This window comes from Anarrhichthys ocellatus, unplaced genomic scaffold (assembly GCF_004355925.1).
Source record: "Anarrhichthys ocellatus isolate YVR2014 unplaced genomic scaffold, GSC_Weel_1.0 scaffold80, whole genome shotgun sequence".
Lineage (NCBI taxonomy): Eukaryota > Metazoa > Chordata > Actinopteri > Perciformes > Anarhichadidae > Anarrhichthys > Anarrhichthys ocellatus.
In genome coordinates, this window is record NW_022280110.1 from 703,125 (window position 1) to 720,051 (window position 16,927).

General features: G+C 41.2%; 1 protein-coding gene across 1 annotated transcript; it reads right to left on the bottom strand.

The window, feature by feature from the left end:
- Positions 1 to 1,692: 1,692 nt before the first annotated feature.
- hsf4 (heat shock transcription factor 4) lies at positions 1,693 to 16,852 on the bottom strand. The gene is made up of 12 exons (XM_031874403.1): positions 16,409 to 16,852; positions 13,460 to 13,568; positions 13,226 to 13,353; positions 12,185 to 12,309; positions 9,553 to 9,628; positions 8,611 to 8,678; positions 6,459 to 6,558; positions 5,218 to 5,336; positions 4,789 to 5,019; positions 4,534 to 4,651; positions 4,283 to 4,348; positions 1,693 to 1,760 (listed from the first exon to the last, which is right to left on the bottom strand). Exons 1-12 carry the CDS (start codon positions 16,532 to 16,534, stop codon positions 1,701 to 1,703), a joined length of 1,326 nt encoding a protein of 441 aa, XP_031730263.1. The 5' UTR covers positions 16,535 to 16,852; the 3' UTR covers positions 1,693 to 1,700.
- Positions 16,853 to 16,927: the final 75 nt, after the last annotated feature.

Here is a 16,927-nt window from a genome sequence, read left to right on the forward strand (position 1 = left end):
GCGGTCATGCCCATAGAGCTGCTGGGTGATAGGCCCATCGGCAGGGCAAGGAAATGTAAGGATACAAGCTTTTTCATTGCTGCATTTTGTAGGTGTGTGAATGGAAAGGAATAAAGGAGGAAGCAAAGAAAGCCGCGTGTAAGAAGCAGCCAGGCAGAGCCGTGGGTTCAAACCCATGCAGAGTGGAATAATGAGGAGAACATCAGCTTCTGTGGCCTGAGGAGGGAAACAAGCAGAGATGACAGAGTCAGTGGGCACGCACAGCATCTTCATAGTTATACAGGGAGGAATGAAGATGAGGGAGCCTACAGTTCAGTGAATAATCTGCAACTCTTGGATGCAAATACACTCGGGGCAATGTCTTCATCATTAGGATCGGTGAGTACAGTGATGTCTCCCTGAGCAGTTATAATAGGACACTCAGACACAGATGGAGTTTCACTTCATTTAAAAAAACAGGTGTGGATTTTTTCAAGTCTGTCCTTATATGATACTTTTATGCCATATGTACAATGTACAGTTACTGGTTGCTGTATTCATTCCTCCTCTCCATACTGATAGGAAAGTGATCCCTTCCCACTATGTTCCTTGCAAAAACAAATTCCTAAGTGTAAATGACCCCCATACATGTTTGATTTCATCTAGGTACCTTATTTTGAAAGGACCAGTCACATAAGCCAAAACAAAGAACTTGGCAGTATCAAAAGGTAACCGGAAAGTGAATGAAGGACTCACAGATATTTGCAATGAATAAGGCTGTTTGGAGAAAGTCTAAAAAGAGTTTAGCTTTAGGTGCAACTGTCAAGAATGTACAGTACTTTTTTTAAATGTTCTTGTTATGAGTTTTGCTATTAGCTCAATGTGTCAAAATACACCTGCATAATGTCATCATTGTGCTAAAGAGCAGTATGTGCACTTTTAGAAAAGTGTGATATATGGTAATCCTGTTTCAATGGATAATCTATATTTTACTTATCATCAACAAATACCATGTTGAATTATTTCAGTGAATCCCACAGACTGGAAATACTCATTAGTGCACCAAATATGTATTAATCCACAGATGTTTTGGGTCATTATTATTTATTTTTTCAAGAAAATATATTCATGTCCCGTTTTCAAAGATTTCTTCAATAATTAAAAAAGAGTTAGTAGGAAACCATTCCACAAGTACTTCACTTTAGTGATTCATTTACATTGACAAAACTATATAATATCACCAGCATTATCCTTTGATGGCACCTAGTGCTCCAGTGTTACTCTGAATTCTTACACAGACCCAATATGCAACATACAAGGTTTTAAAGATGTAAGCCAAGGCAACCTTACCAGAAACAACCGGGTATTAAATGGTTATTTAAGAGGAAATGCCACAAGAATTCGGTATTTGTATTTGTGGATAAATATTTTTGCAATTTGAATAACAAATACTGATGAACATAGGAAGCTTTCAGTGACATGTGACACATTTTTCCAGAGACCCCCTAAACTTTGCTGTTAACGCATTGAGAGGGTCTCGAGGGTCAATCAAGAGGACATGGAGCCACCAAGACCCCTTGTATTTTGCATCCTGCTTAGCACTAAGATTAGTGAATGTAGTGCATCTTCCTGGTGTTGAAAAACTGACCGCTTCACTAACAAATGAAGTTACAGGATCATTACCTTCCATTTCAGAAAAGTCAGTCCACAGCACAGATGGATCACTGCTCCTCACAGCCAGAAGCTGGAAAAGCCTCCGCTTCCTGGTTCTGGAACATATACTGTGAAGGAAAAAAACGCAAACACACACATTTAATACCTTTAACCCCTAATCCTGAATGTCATAACAAGTGATAGAACATTATCTATATATTGGATATTATCCAACATCTTCATGTAGCAGAATTAAACGGTGATGTTAAAAGTCCTGCCCCTTCATCCAGACGCTTGGCTGTCAACATATTACCAATACCACAGTACCAGCAATATTAAGTGCAACACCTGACCCTGGTACAGCGCTTGTTGCTCCACTTGGATGCTAATATAGGAGGTGAGCCCCGGTTTTGGTCATCTGGCAATGATGACCAAATCTTTCCCTAACCATTGATGATTCCAACCCACAAAGACTGAATGGCTATTTTCCCAAAGTACATCAACACAAATCTATTTCTTTCCCTTTCTTTTTACCAACCACATCCTCTTGCAATTAAAGTGTTTCTGTTAATCTGCATAAAGAGAGAGATAGTCTGTTGACCCAGGACAGTGGCCAGAGAGAGAGTAGAAGACAGTGATGGATATGAATAAACCCCTTCAGGCATAGCGGAGGAAGATGTAACAGGACTGGAACCAATTTTCATTGTAATGCCTCTCATATTACGTTTTCCCTCATGAGCTAATTAAAAAAATGTTCAAGTACTGCAGAGGGTCCTTAACATGGTAACAGAATATCTTTGGGTAAATGGCACAGAATGTATGACAGATTAACGGCACAAGGGGCAAACAAGGCGCACACAGACTGTGACTGGAGGTGGAAAAACCTGCAATTACTAGGAGTAGTATTGTCTGTCAGCTGCACAAACAAAACCAAACAGGGGAGAAATGAGCTCTTCTTTTGATGAGATATTACATTAAGCATCAAGTTGTCTGCCTTTTAGAAGGATAACTACAGCTCTGGATGATGGATAAAAAGGAATTATTTTCTATTATCTCAGTTCCGATACCAAAATGAGCTCAGACAATTCTGTGGAGATGACAATGTGGGGTTAATAAAGAGTTACGGTCTGAAACTATTTCTTGGCGACCAGTGGCTGGGTGATTTCCTGAAGTCTCCTGGTTGGGATATTTTGTGGAGCTAATTGTCCAGTCAAGTTTCAAAACAGAAGAGAAGGCGAGACAACATGACGTGATTAACTGTCAAACCTCAAGCGGACAAAGTCAAAAGGAAAGTGGACATTATCATGAGGAGACTGGCGAAGAGGAGTTCAAGAGAGTCCAGCGATTGTGTTCTGCAACAGAGTGTTATATGTCGCTGAAGCATAATCAGTGATTTCAACTTCATTTAAGGATGTAGCTGCTGTTTGGCAATAAGGGCCACTGAAGAGGACACATTCCATATTGCTCATCAGGCAAACAAGTCTTCAATGATTTGAAGGCAGTTTGTAATTCATTTATCATTTCATAGCACCAATTTCCCCCCCTACTTCAGCTGTTAAATGCAATCTTTAAAGTGCAGATGCAAAGCAGTTTTAGAGAGGCGCTACTTACTATATGAGGCTGTTTTGTACTCTGTCTGCAGCAAGTGAGCCACATGAAAGACTGTTTAAACCCCATAATGTGTCAAGACAGATTGAACAGCCTCACCGTCCTTGCTATTCGATGCAAGGTGGCCAGAAAATTGGACTTCAATGACATTATTGATTACGTTGCTAGCATAGGGGCAGAGTTTTTAGCAATGCCTCTGTTTGTATTGCACCGGATCCTGAATCCAAGAGTCCATTCATCACATTGGACAATTTGAGCTTCACCATCAGCTTCAGACTCTTTTGTGAATCACTATTGAAGTTTGACAGGAAACCTCCACCTGGCGGCACATTTCCATTTTTCACTGGTGTTCGTGTTGTTTATATAGTATTGTATTTATGCAACCAGTGGATCAGACGGGCCTCTTTGTTGATGGCCTAAGGCTGTGTCCATACCGACGTTAACACTGCATCAAAAAACACAGCACCCTCATTCATTTCCATAAGACCAGTGTGTTGGCACAGCAGAGCGCTTTGACAAAACATTGCAGGGTTGGTCCGGCACGGCGCAAATACATGCAACCACACATTCCTGGTAGATTACTTTGTAAGGTTAATGTTGAACTTCTGTTTACTTCACGATTGTTGGAACTAAAGATAATGTAATGTGACAGGTGTTGCTCGTAGTGACAAACGTGGGAAGAATTATTACTTAAATGTGCAGTTCCCTTCAGCTCTAGAGAGTGTTTTAGCATGTTTTGGTTGTGTGCCAGGACATAAACAGAAATCCTAATGAATAATAATGTTGCTCTGTGTCGGCTGCACAGCTTGTTGCAGTGCCCACAAGTGTACAAAAAAGAAGAAAATATCATAATTTTAAAATAAAGTCTCAATAAGCAATGTAATAAGTAAGGGTTCGTTATTCCTACATTTTGCAATGACAGCAATGTATCTAATTAGAGAAGCTGCCATGACATGATTAAAAGGAGAAGGTGGTCACTCCTGAGTAGGAAAGGATCTCCCACTCGGCTCGGTTCATACAGCTCTCCCACTATATGACTTACTGATTTGAGGTTGGACTCCATCTCTGTGAAGTTCCACTCAGGCAGAGGAAGGCTTAAACTGAAGGGCTACAGAGTGAGAGAGAGAGAAAGAGGAGTGAGAAAAAACATGTATTCAAGTAGGTTTAGTATGTGAGGAACAAAGGCCACTGTGTGCAGTATAAGCAGAGACATATGCCACTCCCGACACAACTGAATCTATGTGCAGGTAAATAAGTTGTAAGTGTGTTTCTGAATCGTACGGATCTACTGACATCCAGAACAGCGCTGGCCCCAGCTTCCACAGTGCTCTGCTGATGGCTCCTGAGCAGCAGCTGCTGCAGCTCCTCCAGGCTCATATCCACATTCTCCACCGCATCTGAAACCTCCACTCTGCGCGCACACACAGACACACACAGACACACACAGACACACAGGGTTACTTCCTCACTACCTAGATTACTTTTGTGTCCGCCGCGCAAACGTGTGTGTACCTTGCATTCTCAATGCGATCTTGTGTGAGCGCTCACCTGTCCAGGGCAGGTCTCTTACTTCTCCTCTCCACCATGGAGGCCACAGAGCCCCTCCCTTCCAGAACAGACTGGACCATTGCGACGGGGAGGACAGGAGGTTCTGAGGAGCACACCTCACAGGTGGAGGCCAACGCTACGGCCTCTCCTCCACCTGCGCCGCCTCCTTTCCCTCCTCCTCTCACTCCTGGACTCACAGGCTCCTCTTTGATAAGCATCATGCACTTCTCCCTGTTCGTGGATTCAAATACTGTGACAACACATTTTGAGACTTCTGTTTCGTACTACACATTTCCTACAATGAGTTTTATCATCCAATATCCATGATCTCTTGCACAATATCCTACAAAATGGTTGTTCGATGCTGCAAAAGAGCTGATGCAGGTTACTTTTATAATGGGAAATAGTGATGCTATATTGATCACTCACCTGGTCTCATCAGGCTGCATCTGGAGGGCCATACTGGCCTGAGACATGTCAGTTACATCGGATATAATCGGTCCTCCTGTCAGCCCACTAGTAGAGCAAGAGGCAGTATCACTGGATGGCTGCGGAAGAAAAAGGGGAGATGACTGTGATGTGTGTTTTGCTCTTGGCTTTCTTCTCTAGTAAAAACTCTCTTTTGCTAACAAATTCGCTCTTTGGGCCCACTGTGTTGCTCATTTAGAATTTATACATTATTGATAATGTGACATTACAGATTCACAGGGCTATACTGCCCTAAAAAACATTTACATACATAGTTGGTCATTGAGTAAAACCAGAATCAATAAATGTTTGTTTTACCGTATGAAAATAATATTGCACAGAAATGTATTTCTAGAACACCAGAACTTGCAGTAACTACAAAATGTGAGTTATAAACCAAGGCAAACCGCAGTAACTGCATCCTGGTTTTGTAGAGCGGCCCAGGAAGCAATAACTTTACTGTGGCTTGGTAATATCTGGGCTATAAAACCCACTGTCACACTGACTGACTGCACTCCCACAGAGAACTATAGCCGAAGCAAAAAAGGTCAAGATGAAGCCAGCTGGTAAGATAGCCACAGCTCCTGTAAAGTTTTCTTCAATCCAAGGCTTTAGATATGTACACAGCTCATGTATAGCCCTCCCAAACTGTCAATGCACATTGCTTCCCTCTAGTGGTGATGTAATATAATAGCTAGAATGGTGGCAGCAGGTTCAAGAAGAATAAAGTCTGGATAATATCCTTGCTGCAATGTGGTGGATATGCCACGCTTGAGGAACAGATTAAGATAGATGTCTTGGCCTGGCGAAGGATATCTTCCGTATTAGGAATGATTTGTGGTAAATCAACCGATAGATAGATTTATAATCCCGACACGGCCAAGCACTTAGAAAGGCCATCCATTAACTTCAAAGTAGATGTTTACCGCATGAGCCTGCCAGTACCATTTGTGCTGAATGAGGAAGTTCAGCAGCACAGTGGCTTACTTTTATAGTTCCCAGCAAAATGTGTCATTGACAAAGGTGGCAGAGCACTAATCATTCTACGGAGGATCTATTTTTACACATGTTTAGCAATTCTGAAAAAAGACCAAAATTAAGATAACTTTACGAATCGATAAAAAGGCTTTTTTTAATGGACTTAAGGAATTACTAAGCACCTGATGAACATAAGGTGTATAGCGTTTTTCTCATTTTCTCACCGACTGGATGTAGAAGGGCTCATGCATGGGCTCCATTGGGTGACTATGGCTGAACTTGGAGGAAGGAGGACTGGGAGAGCCATCGTCCAACATCAGGGGCCTGGAGGGAACATTAGTTTTCAATCAGTTAGGCATCTTGACTCATAACAGCGATACGCAGTCAGTGAGAGCAGGGCATCATCGTCAGAGTACTAACCAATGAATTGATAGAAACTGTTGCAATGGAGGCTTTTATTCATTTTAATCATTTAATTTTAGCACCTTATGAAGCTACTGAATGGTGCAAATGTTAGATTTTGTCGAGTGTATATCACCACCTCACTAAACTGCTGTTTATCATTACTAATGCTAAATGTCAACATTGACAACATTCGTTAGAAACCACCAACTCTTTGTGGTAATTGAACACTGCAAGTGAAAGTAAAAATGTTCAGAAATATTGTATTATTAAAGGTGTGTAGCATTGAGGGAGATTAATTGGCAGCAATGTCATACAATATTAATAATACCTATGTTTTAAAGAGTGTATTATCACCTGAAACTAAGAATCGTAGCCATTTATATCTTCCTAGGGAGCAGGTTTTCTTCCACGGAGTTTGCCATCTTCCACCGCCATGTTTCTACAACAGCCCAAAACGGACACTGGCTTCAGAGAGAGCCTTTCGCGTTTTACATTATCTGACAGTAGGGTTGCTGAAACCCGGTATTAAACGGGATCCGGTGCTAAATTACCGGAGTATTGATAAGCCCCGACGTTGCTGGGGTTTTCACGAGTACTTTTTAATGTTTTAATGTCATTTATTATCACGCTGCAGCACGTATCTGCTCTCTCTGTCGGGCTAAGCTCCTCCAACTACACACACACACATAGACACAAACACACACACGAAGCGCGAACAGATAGGCCGCTGTGGTGAAGTGAACCAGATGAAGTGAAGGATACTCAAGTTGATGGCAACTACGCTTATTACTGTACGTGCAATAAAATATTTGTGAGTAAAAAGCCAATACGTTATCAATACACCTGTGAACATGTAAACAAAAGTGAAACCTAATTCAATGGCCACCACCGCTATGTTTACAAAAGCACAGCACGCACAGTTGGCAACTTTTAGCCTCACGAGCGGCATGGCTCTAGGAATGGTTCAATTCCTGCAAAACTAATAACACTCCCACCTGCTTTAACTTTACTTTGGGTTTACTGCTAATTAGACAATGTTAGCATGCTAATCTCTCAAACTATGATGGTACACATGGTACACATTATACCTTCTAAACATCAACATTAGCATTTGATTTTAGCAACTACAGCCTCACAGAGTCGCTAACATGGCTGTAGACTCTTAAGGTGCTTTAACCCGTTTGGTTCTGTTAAAGGGAACTCGGGTCTATTGTCCCAGTTAGTGCGGTTTGTTTGGGCCGGAGTGAAAGCTGTCAATTAAATCTAAACTACTCAGTGTGAACCGGAACCACACCAGAACTAAAATGCAACGATGTATCATATTTTCCGTTGGTCCTGACCAAATAAACCCAACTACAGCTTTGAAAGCACCCTAAGTCTTTGCTTTTTGGAGCACTGGGTTGTTGTTGTTTTTTTTAGATACATAGATAGTTCATGTGGAGATGTGACAGTAAATGAGGGGGGAGAGTGAAGGGATGAGTAAGACATGGGAGTGGGTAGATGTCAAACACAGATGGTGGACATTCAGAGAGATTATGAAAGCCAGAAGGCCTCACATGATGACTTCATTAAAACATGGGGCAGAATTGCAACTTTCGTTAGTGAGCACCCTGACCCTGAAATATACGTTTCTAAAGCACTTTTGTGTTCCAGCGTGCCTTTCCTTTCTCATGGCGGCCTTGTTCACACTCAGCAGCAAAGCTGAACCAGCGTTTTACACACACAGGCTGTAGCAGGGTCATGCACTCTGCTCTGCCTTCACTGTGTGTGAATGTGTGTGTGTGTGTGTGTGTGTGTGTCTGACTGATTCAGCACTTGTCTCCATTCACAGCGCTTGTTGAGTTAGATTGTTCAGTTTGTCAGCTGATCCAGCCCTTCCCTCTGCTGCACTGTGGCCCTGTTTGTCTCACTTTTGTTGATTTCTCCACTGTGTGTGTGTGTGTGTGTGTGCTCACGAGTGCATGTACTTACAGCTTTCTCTTTAGGCCCACAGTGCTGGGTGTGTTGGACTGCATCTGGCTGAACAGAAACTGAATCAGCTGGCAACGAGAGAAAAAGCACAGCATGAATCAGCATCCTCACACGCACACACACACACACACACACACACTGACACACACAGAGTAATTCCTGCTTGAAACATGAAAGCAGTGCGTTACCTGTAACCCCTGTTTCATCCTATCAAAAAATGTTAATGATCTTGTAATATAAAATGAAATGTCTGACACACGTTGAACTTTTTGGATTATCTCTTATACTGTAGTTTTCATATATTGAATGACCAAACACGCATGAAACAATGAAGAATTTCATTTTGAACATTTCACGTAGAGTGTGTACTAAATGAAGAAGGCATAATTGCAACTGCATCATTCTTGTTAATACATATCTTTTTTATTTAGTATTTTTTTCAGTATGTTTTTAAACATTTTGAATAAAAGAAATGTGTTGCTTTTTGTGGCATAATATTGGCTTACTTCGTGAAAGTAGTCCTGCCAAAAATAAAAAAAACTGTTAAAATAAATTGTGGGTATGCAGGGTTTTCCCTCTATGGTAGGGTATGCTATTTCATAGGTTTATCTGATTTATGTTTTTTTTATGTTAAATGAAAGTATCTGCTGTTAAATATATATTCAATATTTCACACAATTGCAGATCTCTGGCTGGTTGCATCAGTTTTAGTAGTAGTAGAAGTCGTAGCAGTAGTAGTACTAATAGTTCAGAGGGAATACTACTGAAATGTACCTCTGGATTAGTCCTTTAATGGTAGAGAGTAGGAGTAGATATACACATACATACTCAGTGCACACTGAAGATATACCGTACACCACAGTTGTTGTAAGAGTAGCTCACCTTGAAACAGATATGACTTCAGTTCATGGCATACAAACACACACACACACACAGACTGACCTTGTTCATGACTTTCTGTTGCTGTGTGTGATTCTGTCTCAGTGAGACCACCTCTCTCCACAGCACCTCATTCTGCCTGCAAACAAGAGGAGGAAGATGTCAGAGGGAGGTGGTGGAGAGCACCTGGTTAAACATCTGAAGCCTATTAACCCGAATGTATTTTGTTTTACAGGCAATCAGTTGAAGAATCCTGGGAGGTCTATATATTTTTATACACACTGGAAAAAAGTTGTATGCCTCCAAATCTTTCCTCCTCACATATCTGGCCTTGAGTTCTGAAGGATGTTTTTAATAAAGATGTCTCCCTCTAACCTGCAGTGAAAAGTGTTGCCATTAAAACCTTAACCCTAAAAGATGACTCAACTGATTTAGCATTGCACTCCTAGAAAAGTTGTTAGGCTCGTGATGGACATTTCAAAATTGATAATCAAAACTGATGCAGCGGAAGCAGAGATATGGTTGTTTTTATTCCACATATTCTTTTTTCATGGCAAAACCTGGCACCTACATTACCCACAAAGCAACTCCACCAACAGTTTGGTCAGATATTCAGGTGTTATGCTAGCTAGAGCCACAAAATTCTATTTTCACATATGCAGTAGTGCTCCCCGAGACCTTTGATTTGTAGTTCCTTTAACCCTGCACTCTTGAAGATCAATAAGATCAACATGTTACGTAAATTGTTGTGTTTCGACCCAGATATGACTTATTGATGTATTGTTTATTGCATCCACAAGCAAACACACATGGCTTTTTGTTAGTTTCAAAACCCGGTGCCTGCGCATGCAACGAGTGCACAGAACAGTATCCACAAGCAGAAAAGTATTCTCTCGAGGGAGCATTTCCGCTCCGCATTCCGCAAGCCCGAGGCTGTGACGAACACATGCTTGACCCTCCAAACTCTAACGAACTACTACCCAACACTTGCTCACTCGTCAAGTTAACTTTTGAGGCGGGATGGAATGCAAGCATTTTTTATTTATATATTTAAAATGCATATGTATAGAATGCATGTAAGCTGTGTGTGATATATGTTTATGCAGGTGTGTGAATCCGCATTGCTGTTCTCTGAGAATGAAAAAGCAAAACATGGTCATCCGTACTTCATACTAGCCTGCCAACTGCAGGTCCAAATCAAAAAGAAATGACATGCTACATGCAATCCTCCACGGTGCTATGTATGTCTGGCATGCGCGAGAGGTGCCCGCACCAGCGCTCACAGAATGCACTGCCGCAGGAATACAAATCAGGCATTAGTTGTCATGGTCAGTCTGCAACAGCCATACTTTATTTTATCTGTCAGACACCACCATACAGAGGGCCGGCCTATATTGTACCTATTTTAGTTCTCTTGCCACTCCAAGGAGATCTTCTTGAGAGATGTAAAGAAGATCCTAACAGTTATTGAAGTTTTGTCCACTGTGTGATGGTACCACGATAGGTGAAAATGACTCAGCTGCTAATTGCACCGCCTGGCTAATTCCCTAGTCAGCTACTCAAGAGTACCGTTAAAAGCATATGATGCCTGGAGAACAGTCCCTGGCTGGGATGTTGGGAGGGACAGGTGTATGTTTTTAGGATTGTCTGACATACTTTCTAGGATGTGCATGTGAAGTTCACCCCTCTCGATATAATGCAAAGTGACTGGACTTTCAGAGTGAAGCAGCTCAATACATTCTATCTTTTTTTAATAAATGGAGAATTTGTTCCGTGGGTGCACAAATTATAATAAAGAGAAAAGTCTGTGGTGGAATATTTTGAGAGAGCGTTGTCCACACCTGCATCCACGGCCGTATATATGTGCACATGCACACATCTGGTCATCCTTTCTAAGACTGTCGTTATTGGTATACGTGTGTGTGTGCGTTGGTCAGGTGAGCAGGTGAACATTCTCTCCTCGCATTAGCGAACAATACTGAGCACAAAGCAGCTCCACCTCACAATAGACACACGGCAGCTATTTTCAGCAACAATAGCCTCCAGGGAAAAAGTCAGTACATCCACTGGATGATTTGTTCCAACTTAGCAAGAGGAATAACAGACAGGTCAACTGCTCTTTTCCCATTATCCCCCTGAAATATGTGTTTCAAAAACTGGTAGTGAACTATCAAGCATATCTTATAGTCAACGGTCAAATTAAATGAGTTTTTGAGATTTGTTTGTAAAATATTGAATGCCGACTGCACCGCACATATTACTGTCGAGTGTCACATTGACCTGACCTGTGAATTAGCATTTACATAAGTTCACAATGGTTTGTGTCGACACCCAGTCACCAACCAGTAATCCTGAATACTACCTGGCCCTTGGTTCCCTGTGAGTCATTGAATGGGAAGCACTTTAATTATATTTAAATAAAATATGAACCTAAATAATCAACGTCTTAAAACTAGACTTAAGGTCTACAAGACAGGGCCTCAAAAAAGTGGAGTAATGCAGGACTTGTGTTGGTCAATTCGGTACAACGTGCTAACTTTGCAAATACCTAAACAAATGAGCAGTTATCTGAGCAATACACAAACACGCAACACAAATTGAACGAGAGACTTTTGGCCCTGGGGCAGTTGTCTACTTTGCCTGGTGTGGAAAGGGCTTGTGGGGTCATGGCACACACAAAAATGTCTATACTCACTGTTTCATGTCCTGCATCTGACACTCCATGTTGTCCTGTTGTGTTCTGAGAAGCTGGACTTCATAGAGCAGTTTACTGAGGTCCTCCTGACGGACTTTGGTCTCCTCACTCTTCACTATGGACACCTGAACACACAGCACAGCCTGATTTGTTAACTTACTCAGATATAGCTCATGCAACCACACATTCCCTGTGATGTCTGTGAGCAGAGGAACTCAGTGGAGGTTTTAGCCACACTAGCAGCGTGGCTCTAGTCGGTCTATCCACTAGTCAAGAACTATTGCGTGGGTTGCCAACATTTTGTTCAGACCGTCATGGTCCCCAGAGGAGGAACCCTGATGACTTTGGCTATCCCCTGACTTCTCCTCTAGCGCCACCATGAGGTTAAAATTTGTGTTTTTGAGTAAAATGCTCATGAATGCTTTTGGAAGGACTGTCAGGAAATGTGGTACATTGATGTTCCCCTTAGGACAAATTGTAATAACCTTGGTGATTCCTTCACTTTTCATCGAGCACCATCATTAGATCAACTTTTTGGAAAACAGAAAAATAATGTTTCCCTTCAATGTCCGGTGTAATTTGTGTTCATTGCTAACAAACTAATGTTGGCAAGCGAAACTAATATGGTGAACTGTAAACATCAGCTAAACTGCTAAACATCTGCATGTTATCATTGTCATTGTGAGCATGTTAGCATGCTGGCATAGCATTTAGCTCAAGGCACTGCAGAATCTTATTGGCAAATTCAGGTCGTAGGCATCAGCTTAGGCAAGCCACCATTACTGTAGTGGCGCCTCACTCGTAAACCAACGCATAATGTGATGCGTGAACAGTATTTCACTTTTTACACACCTTTGCCAAGAACAAAACATCAATGTAAATGTGCACAGCTGCACAATTCCAAACTAACATTTAGACTCTATAAATATAAAGCCTGTTACATTATTTTGACACTTTCTGGTGAGTTTGTCTTTGAGACATTGTGCTTGTGTGCAGTGCTTGTGTGCATTTGTGTGTTTGTGTGTGTGTGTTTGTCCATACCTTCCTCTTGATGTGTTCCAGCATGTGTTCATGTCCCTGGAGGAAGTACAGATGTTGGAACTCTGTGTCGTCTCTCTCAGGCTTCACCAGGCCGCTTTGCTCAATGTTCACCACCTTACGGAAACCATCTAGACACACACATATTAGAGGACACACACACACACACACACAAAGTATCAGTGCATACTGTAATTGAGAGCAGAGAAGACAAGGAGAGAAGTGTAGGCTACTCACACATGTTGAGCTGTCGAACAAAGCTCGCCATATTATTGTGTTTAAAGTACTTTGGCAGGACTTCCTTGGCAAAGCGTCCCTGGTCAAACACATGGAAACTGGTCCCAGACTGAAATAGAGAAAAGTCAGGAAAGTTCAATCTATAGACAAGACAGACATGACAGACAAGACAGAGCCCCGCAGCCTGTCAATGATGGATGCAATCAAAGTATTTTTCGATTATGTCCATTCTGATGTTAGATTTTACAATACAATTAACAAAGTAACTTCACTTGTCTGGTTACTCATTATTATTGCTTAGTGGGACTGAAATAAAAGCTTTAGATGCCAGTCATGTAGATGTCAGTAAATGATGCATTGTGTTATAATAAATACTGGTTCAGAAAATCAGACTCATAATACCAAAACAGGATAAGAGTCCTGACCTCCATACTAATGTGCATCTAGATATACAAGGAAATGTTGAACTTTCGAACCCAAGGCAGAAAAAAATGGATTTAGAACACTTTTTTGCTCTTTATTATTCTGCATGGATTCGTCAGTTCTTTGTTTTTTTTTCACTCACGCTATTTGGATTAGAAAATGACAACATTTTTAATCCCCTCAAAACTGCTGCCATGTAACTTGAGTTTGTCATTGAGACCGTACATGGATTAATGCTACCTTAGTACTGAAAGGAACTTTGTAAGGAGGTAATACATTTTCCCCAGAGCGCGCAATCTATTCATCAGTAGCCAAATTCAGCTCAGTCAGCCAATCAAACAGACTCTCTCGCTCTCACTGTGTGTGATGAATCATGCTCTCTCTCCCAACGTTGTAATCTTTCTAAGCAACTGCAGCATTGTCTTACTCTGAAAAGCAGTATTGTGTAAAGTGTTGTAAATACTTTACATGGCGGGTAAGCAAAACTCATTTGCACAACAGGTGTGAAATTCATGAGGTTTAGACATTTCTAATAATATGTTGCTGTTACCACGTATGCAGTAACGCTCTCTTGACTACTGATAGACCGACAATATAACAGCTGATGGTGCACACTCTAACTACAGATGTCATGGGACTGAAGAGCATCTGAGTGTTTATCTCCCTACGAGGAGGAACTGAGAAGGTGCCTCTTCTTGTTTATCAGTGAAGCACACACATCAATCCTGCACAGCTCATTCCCTGTAGGACAAACAGAGGAAACCCCCCTGAAACCCACACATGGTCTCTGTTTTCATCTGGACAATGCTGTCAAATTGAACTGACGGGTTTTATGTATGCATGCATTATGATGGCTTATTAGTGTAGAATAAATGCCACTAACAGATGGTTTATCAACCAATAATATAATCATTTGGTACTTTGAATATGTGCTATATTCTTATATATACAGTATATCTTACACATTACGCTTCGGACTGGCTTGATACAGTTTTTTTTTTTTTTTGTTTGTTTCTTAGACAAAACCAGTTCAGATAACCACAGGATTTAAGAAAGTAATGGGTTTTTACATAAGACCACTCTTTTTGGGACCAACAAGAAAAAGAGCCACTTGTAGACTTGCGGGTGTCTCAGAGGTGTCACTAGTTCCATCAAACAGTGATGTCCTCTCAAAACGTCCTAAATGGTTTTATTTAAAATAATTGTTTACAACCCCAGATTTTTCTTTTGGCAACCACTGGACTAACCTAGTTAACATAAAGTAATTAAACTAGCTCCACCGTAACAGTACACATGAATGCATCCGTAACAATGACATGTATAATGACGTATAACTCAGATTTTACATGTACATTCAGCCGATAATACTTCTGCACGTTTACTAAAGGTCTTTGACAGCGTTGGTACTCTTACTTAAGTTAAGGATCTAAGTTCTTCTTCCACCGCTGTTGTGGGCTTCCTCCCTCCACTATTGCTGCTTTTGAGGACAACTCAGAACTTGAACATTTCTGACAATGAAACGGCACTCATTGCATTTATTTAATGAAAATAATACATACTACTAATATATAGCAAAACCTGGTCTGTGTGCTAATTGATGTTAAAATATGTCGCTAAGTTAATTGGTAGTTAGTTACAGTAAACAACACCAGAAAGTTATCTTCTCTGCACAAATGTTAAAAATGCAGTGGAGGCTCCACTGTTGAGAGTTCAACTGTGTGAACACTTACTAAAGAAACATAACTTTGTCACGGTCAGGCCTGGTTTTCGTTTATGTTCGGCGTTGTGCACCTGGAACACTTGGAGGTTGGAAGTTGGAATTTACATCTGGGAAAATTCTAACATAAAATTGTCTGGAAGGCAGCATAAGATCACAACTAACCAGCGGGACTGCCCCTAAAGCAGAGGCCAGCTAATCATCAGCTTTTTCAACTGACTTTTGTGACATTGATTTACATTATGTTGTATTACTGTATTCATATAGGAATATTATAATATACAAATTAAACCTTCTGATAGAGATTTTCTTTTTTTCTGGGGCTATTCCAGCGAGCGGACACGCTCAACAAGCAAGCTGTTACAAAGCTAAACAGGTGTGGAAGTAGCACTTTTGATAGCCAGGCTAAAAAAAGGTATCGTAGCTAAATCGTACCAGTAAATGCAGTTAAGAAACTGTCCTGTTGCCAGCACAATATGTATTTATTTTATATATTTTTTTTGTTCAAGTTCATTATCAGCACAGTTTGTTGTTTGCTCGTTGTTACTAGAACCTATGTAATCTGTTATTAGGCCTGTGAATAACGTGTGTATTTTCATCAAAGCATTTAGGTGATGAGTCACAATTTGTGACAATACAGCAACACTTGCTGATGTTGCTTATCAGAGAACAGCAGGCAGATGATGATGATGAACACTCGCACTACAGTGTGTTCACCAAAGAACAAGGACATGTTTAGTGAATTTAAATGACATTCCCCACAGAGTAACTACGGTGTGATGTACAGCATGTCCTGAGGACGGACTCACAGCGCTCCAGCAGATGAGGTGGTTGGTATCCGGATCCTCCACCAGAGTCCACAGCTTGGTGAGGAAGGCTGGAACGTTGCTGGCGTAGCTGCCATCTACACCCACGGCACCTGGAGACTCCTGCATACTGACACCTGTCCACTACCAAGACGGCTCACAACAGGGAAACCAAATGTGTGTGTGTGAGTAGAAAGTGTGCGTGTGTGTTTGTGTGTGTGCGCAGACTCCCAGACTAGTCCATGTTTGAGAAACTCCACTTCTGATGATCCGTTACTGATAATCCCAGGTTTGTCTCAGTCTCTTTGATTCCATCTCATTCGGTCACACTGTCTCTGTACTCGTCCTTGTTGACACAATCTTACCTTGTCTCTGATTTTCAATTTCTGTTTAATATGTTGTCATTTAATCCTATTGCTCTTACATTCTTTTTCTCTTCTGCTCTCCTCTCTCTGTCCTCCCTTTCACACCAGTCATCTAACAGAATGTCATCACAGAAGGTCCATGTCAGCACACACATAC

Excerpts from the sequence above, each read along its gene's own strand:
- hsf4 (XM_031874403.1), bottom strand. The coding sequence starts at position 16,534 with ATGCAGGAGTCTCCAGGTGCCGTGGGTGTAGATGGCAGCTACGCCAGC. Across the intron at positions 9,629-12,184 it reads CAGATGCAGGACATGAAACA|GCAGAATGAGGTGCTGTGGA; the intron begins GTGAGTATAGAC and ends TCTTGTTTGCAG. Across the intron at positions 5,337-6,458 it reads AGCCCTTCTACATCCAGTCG|CCATCCAGTGATACTGCCTC; the intron begins GTGAGAAAATGA and ends TTTCTTCCGCAG.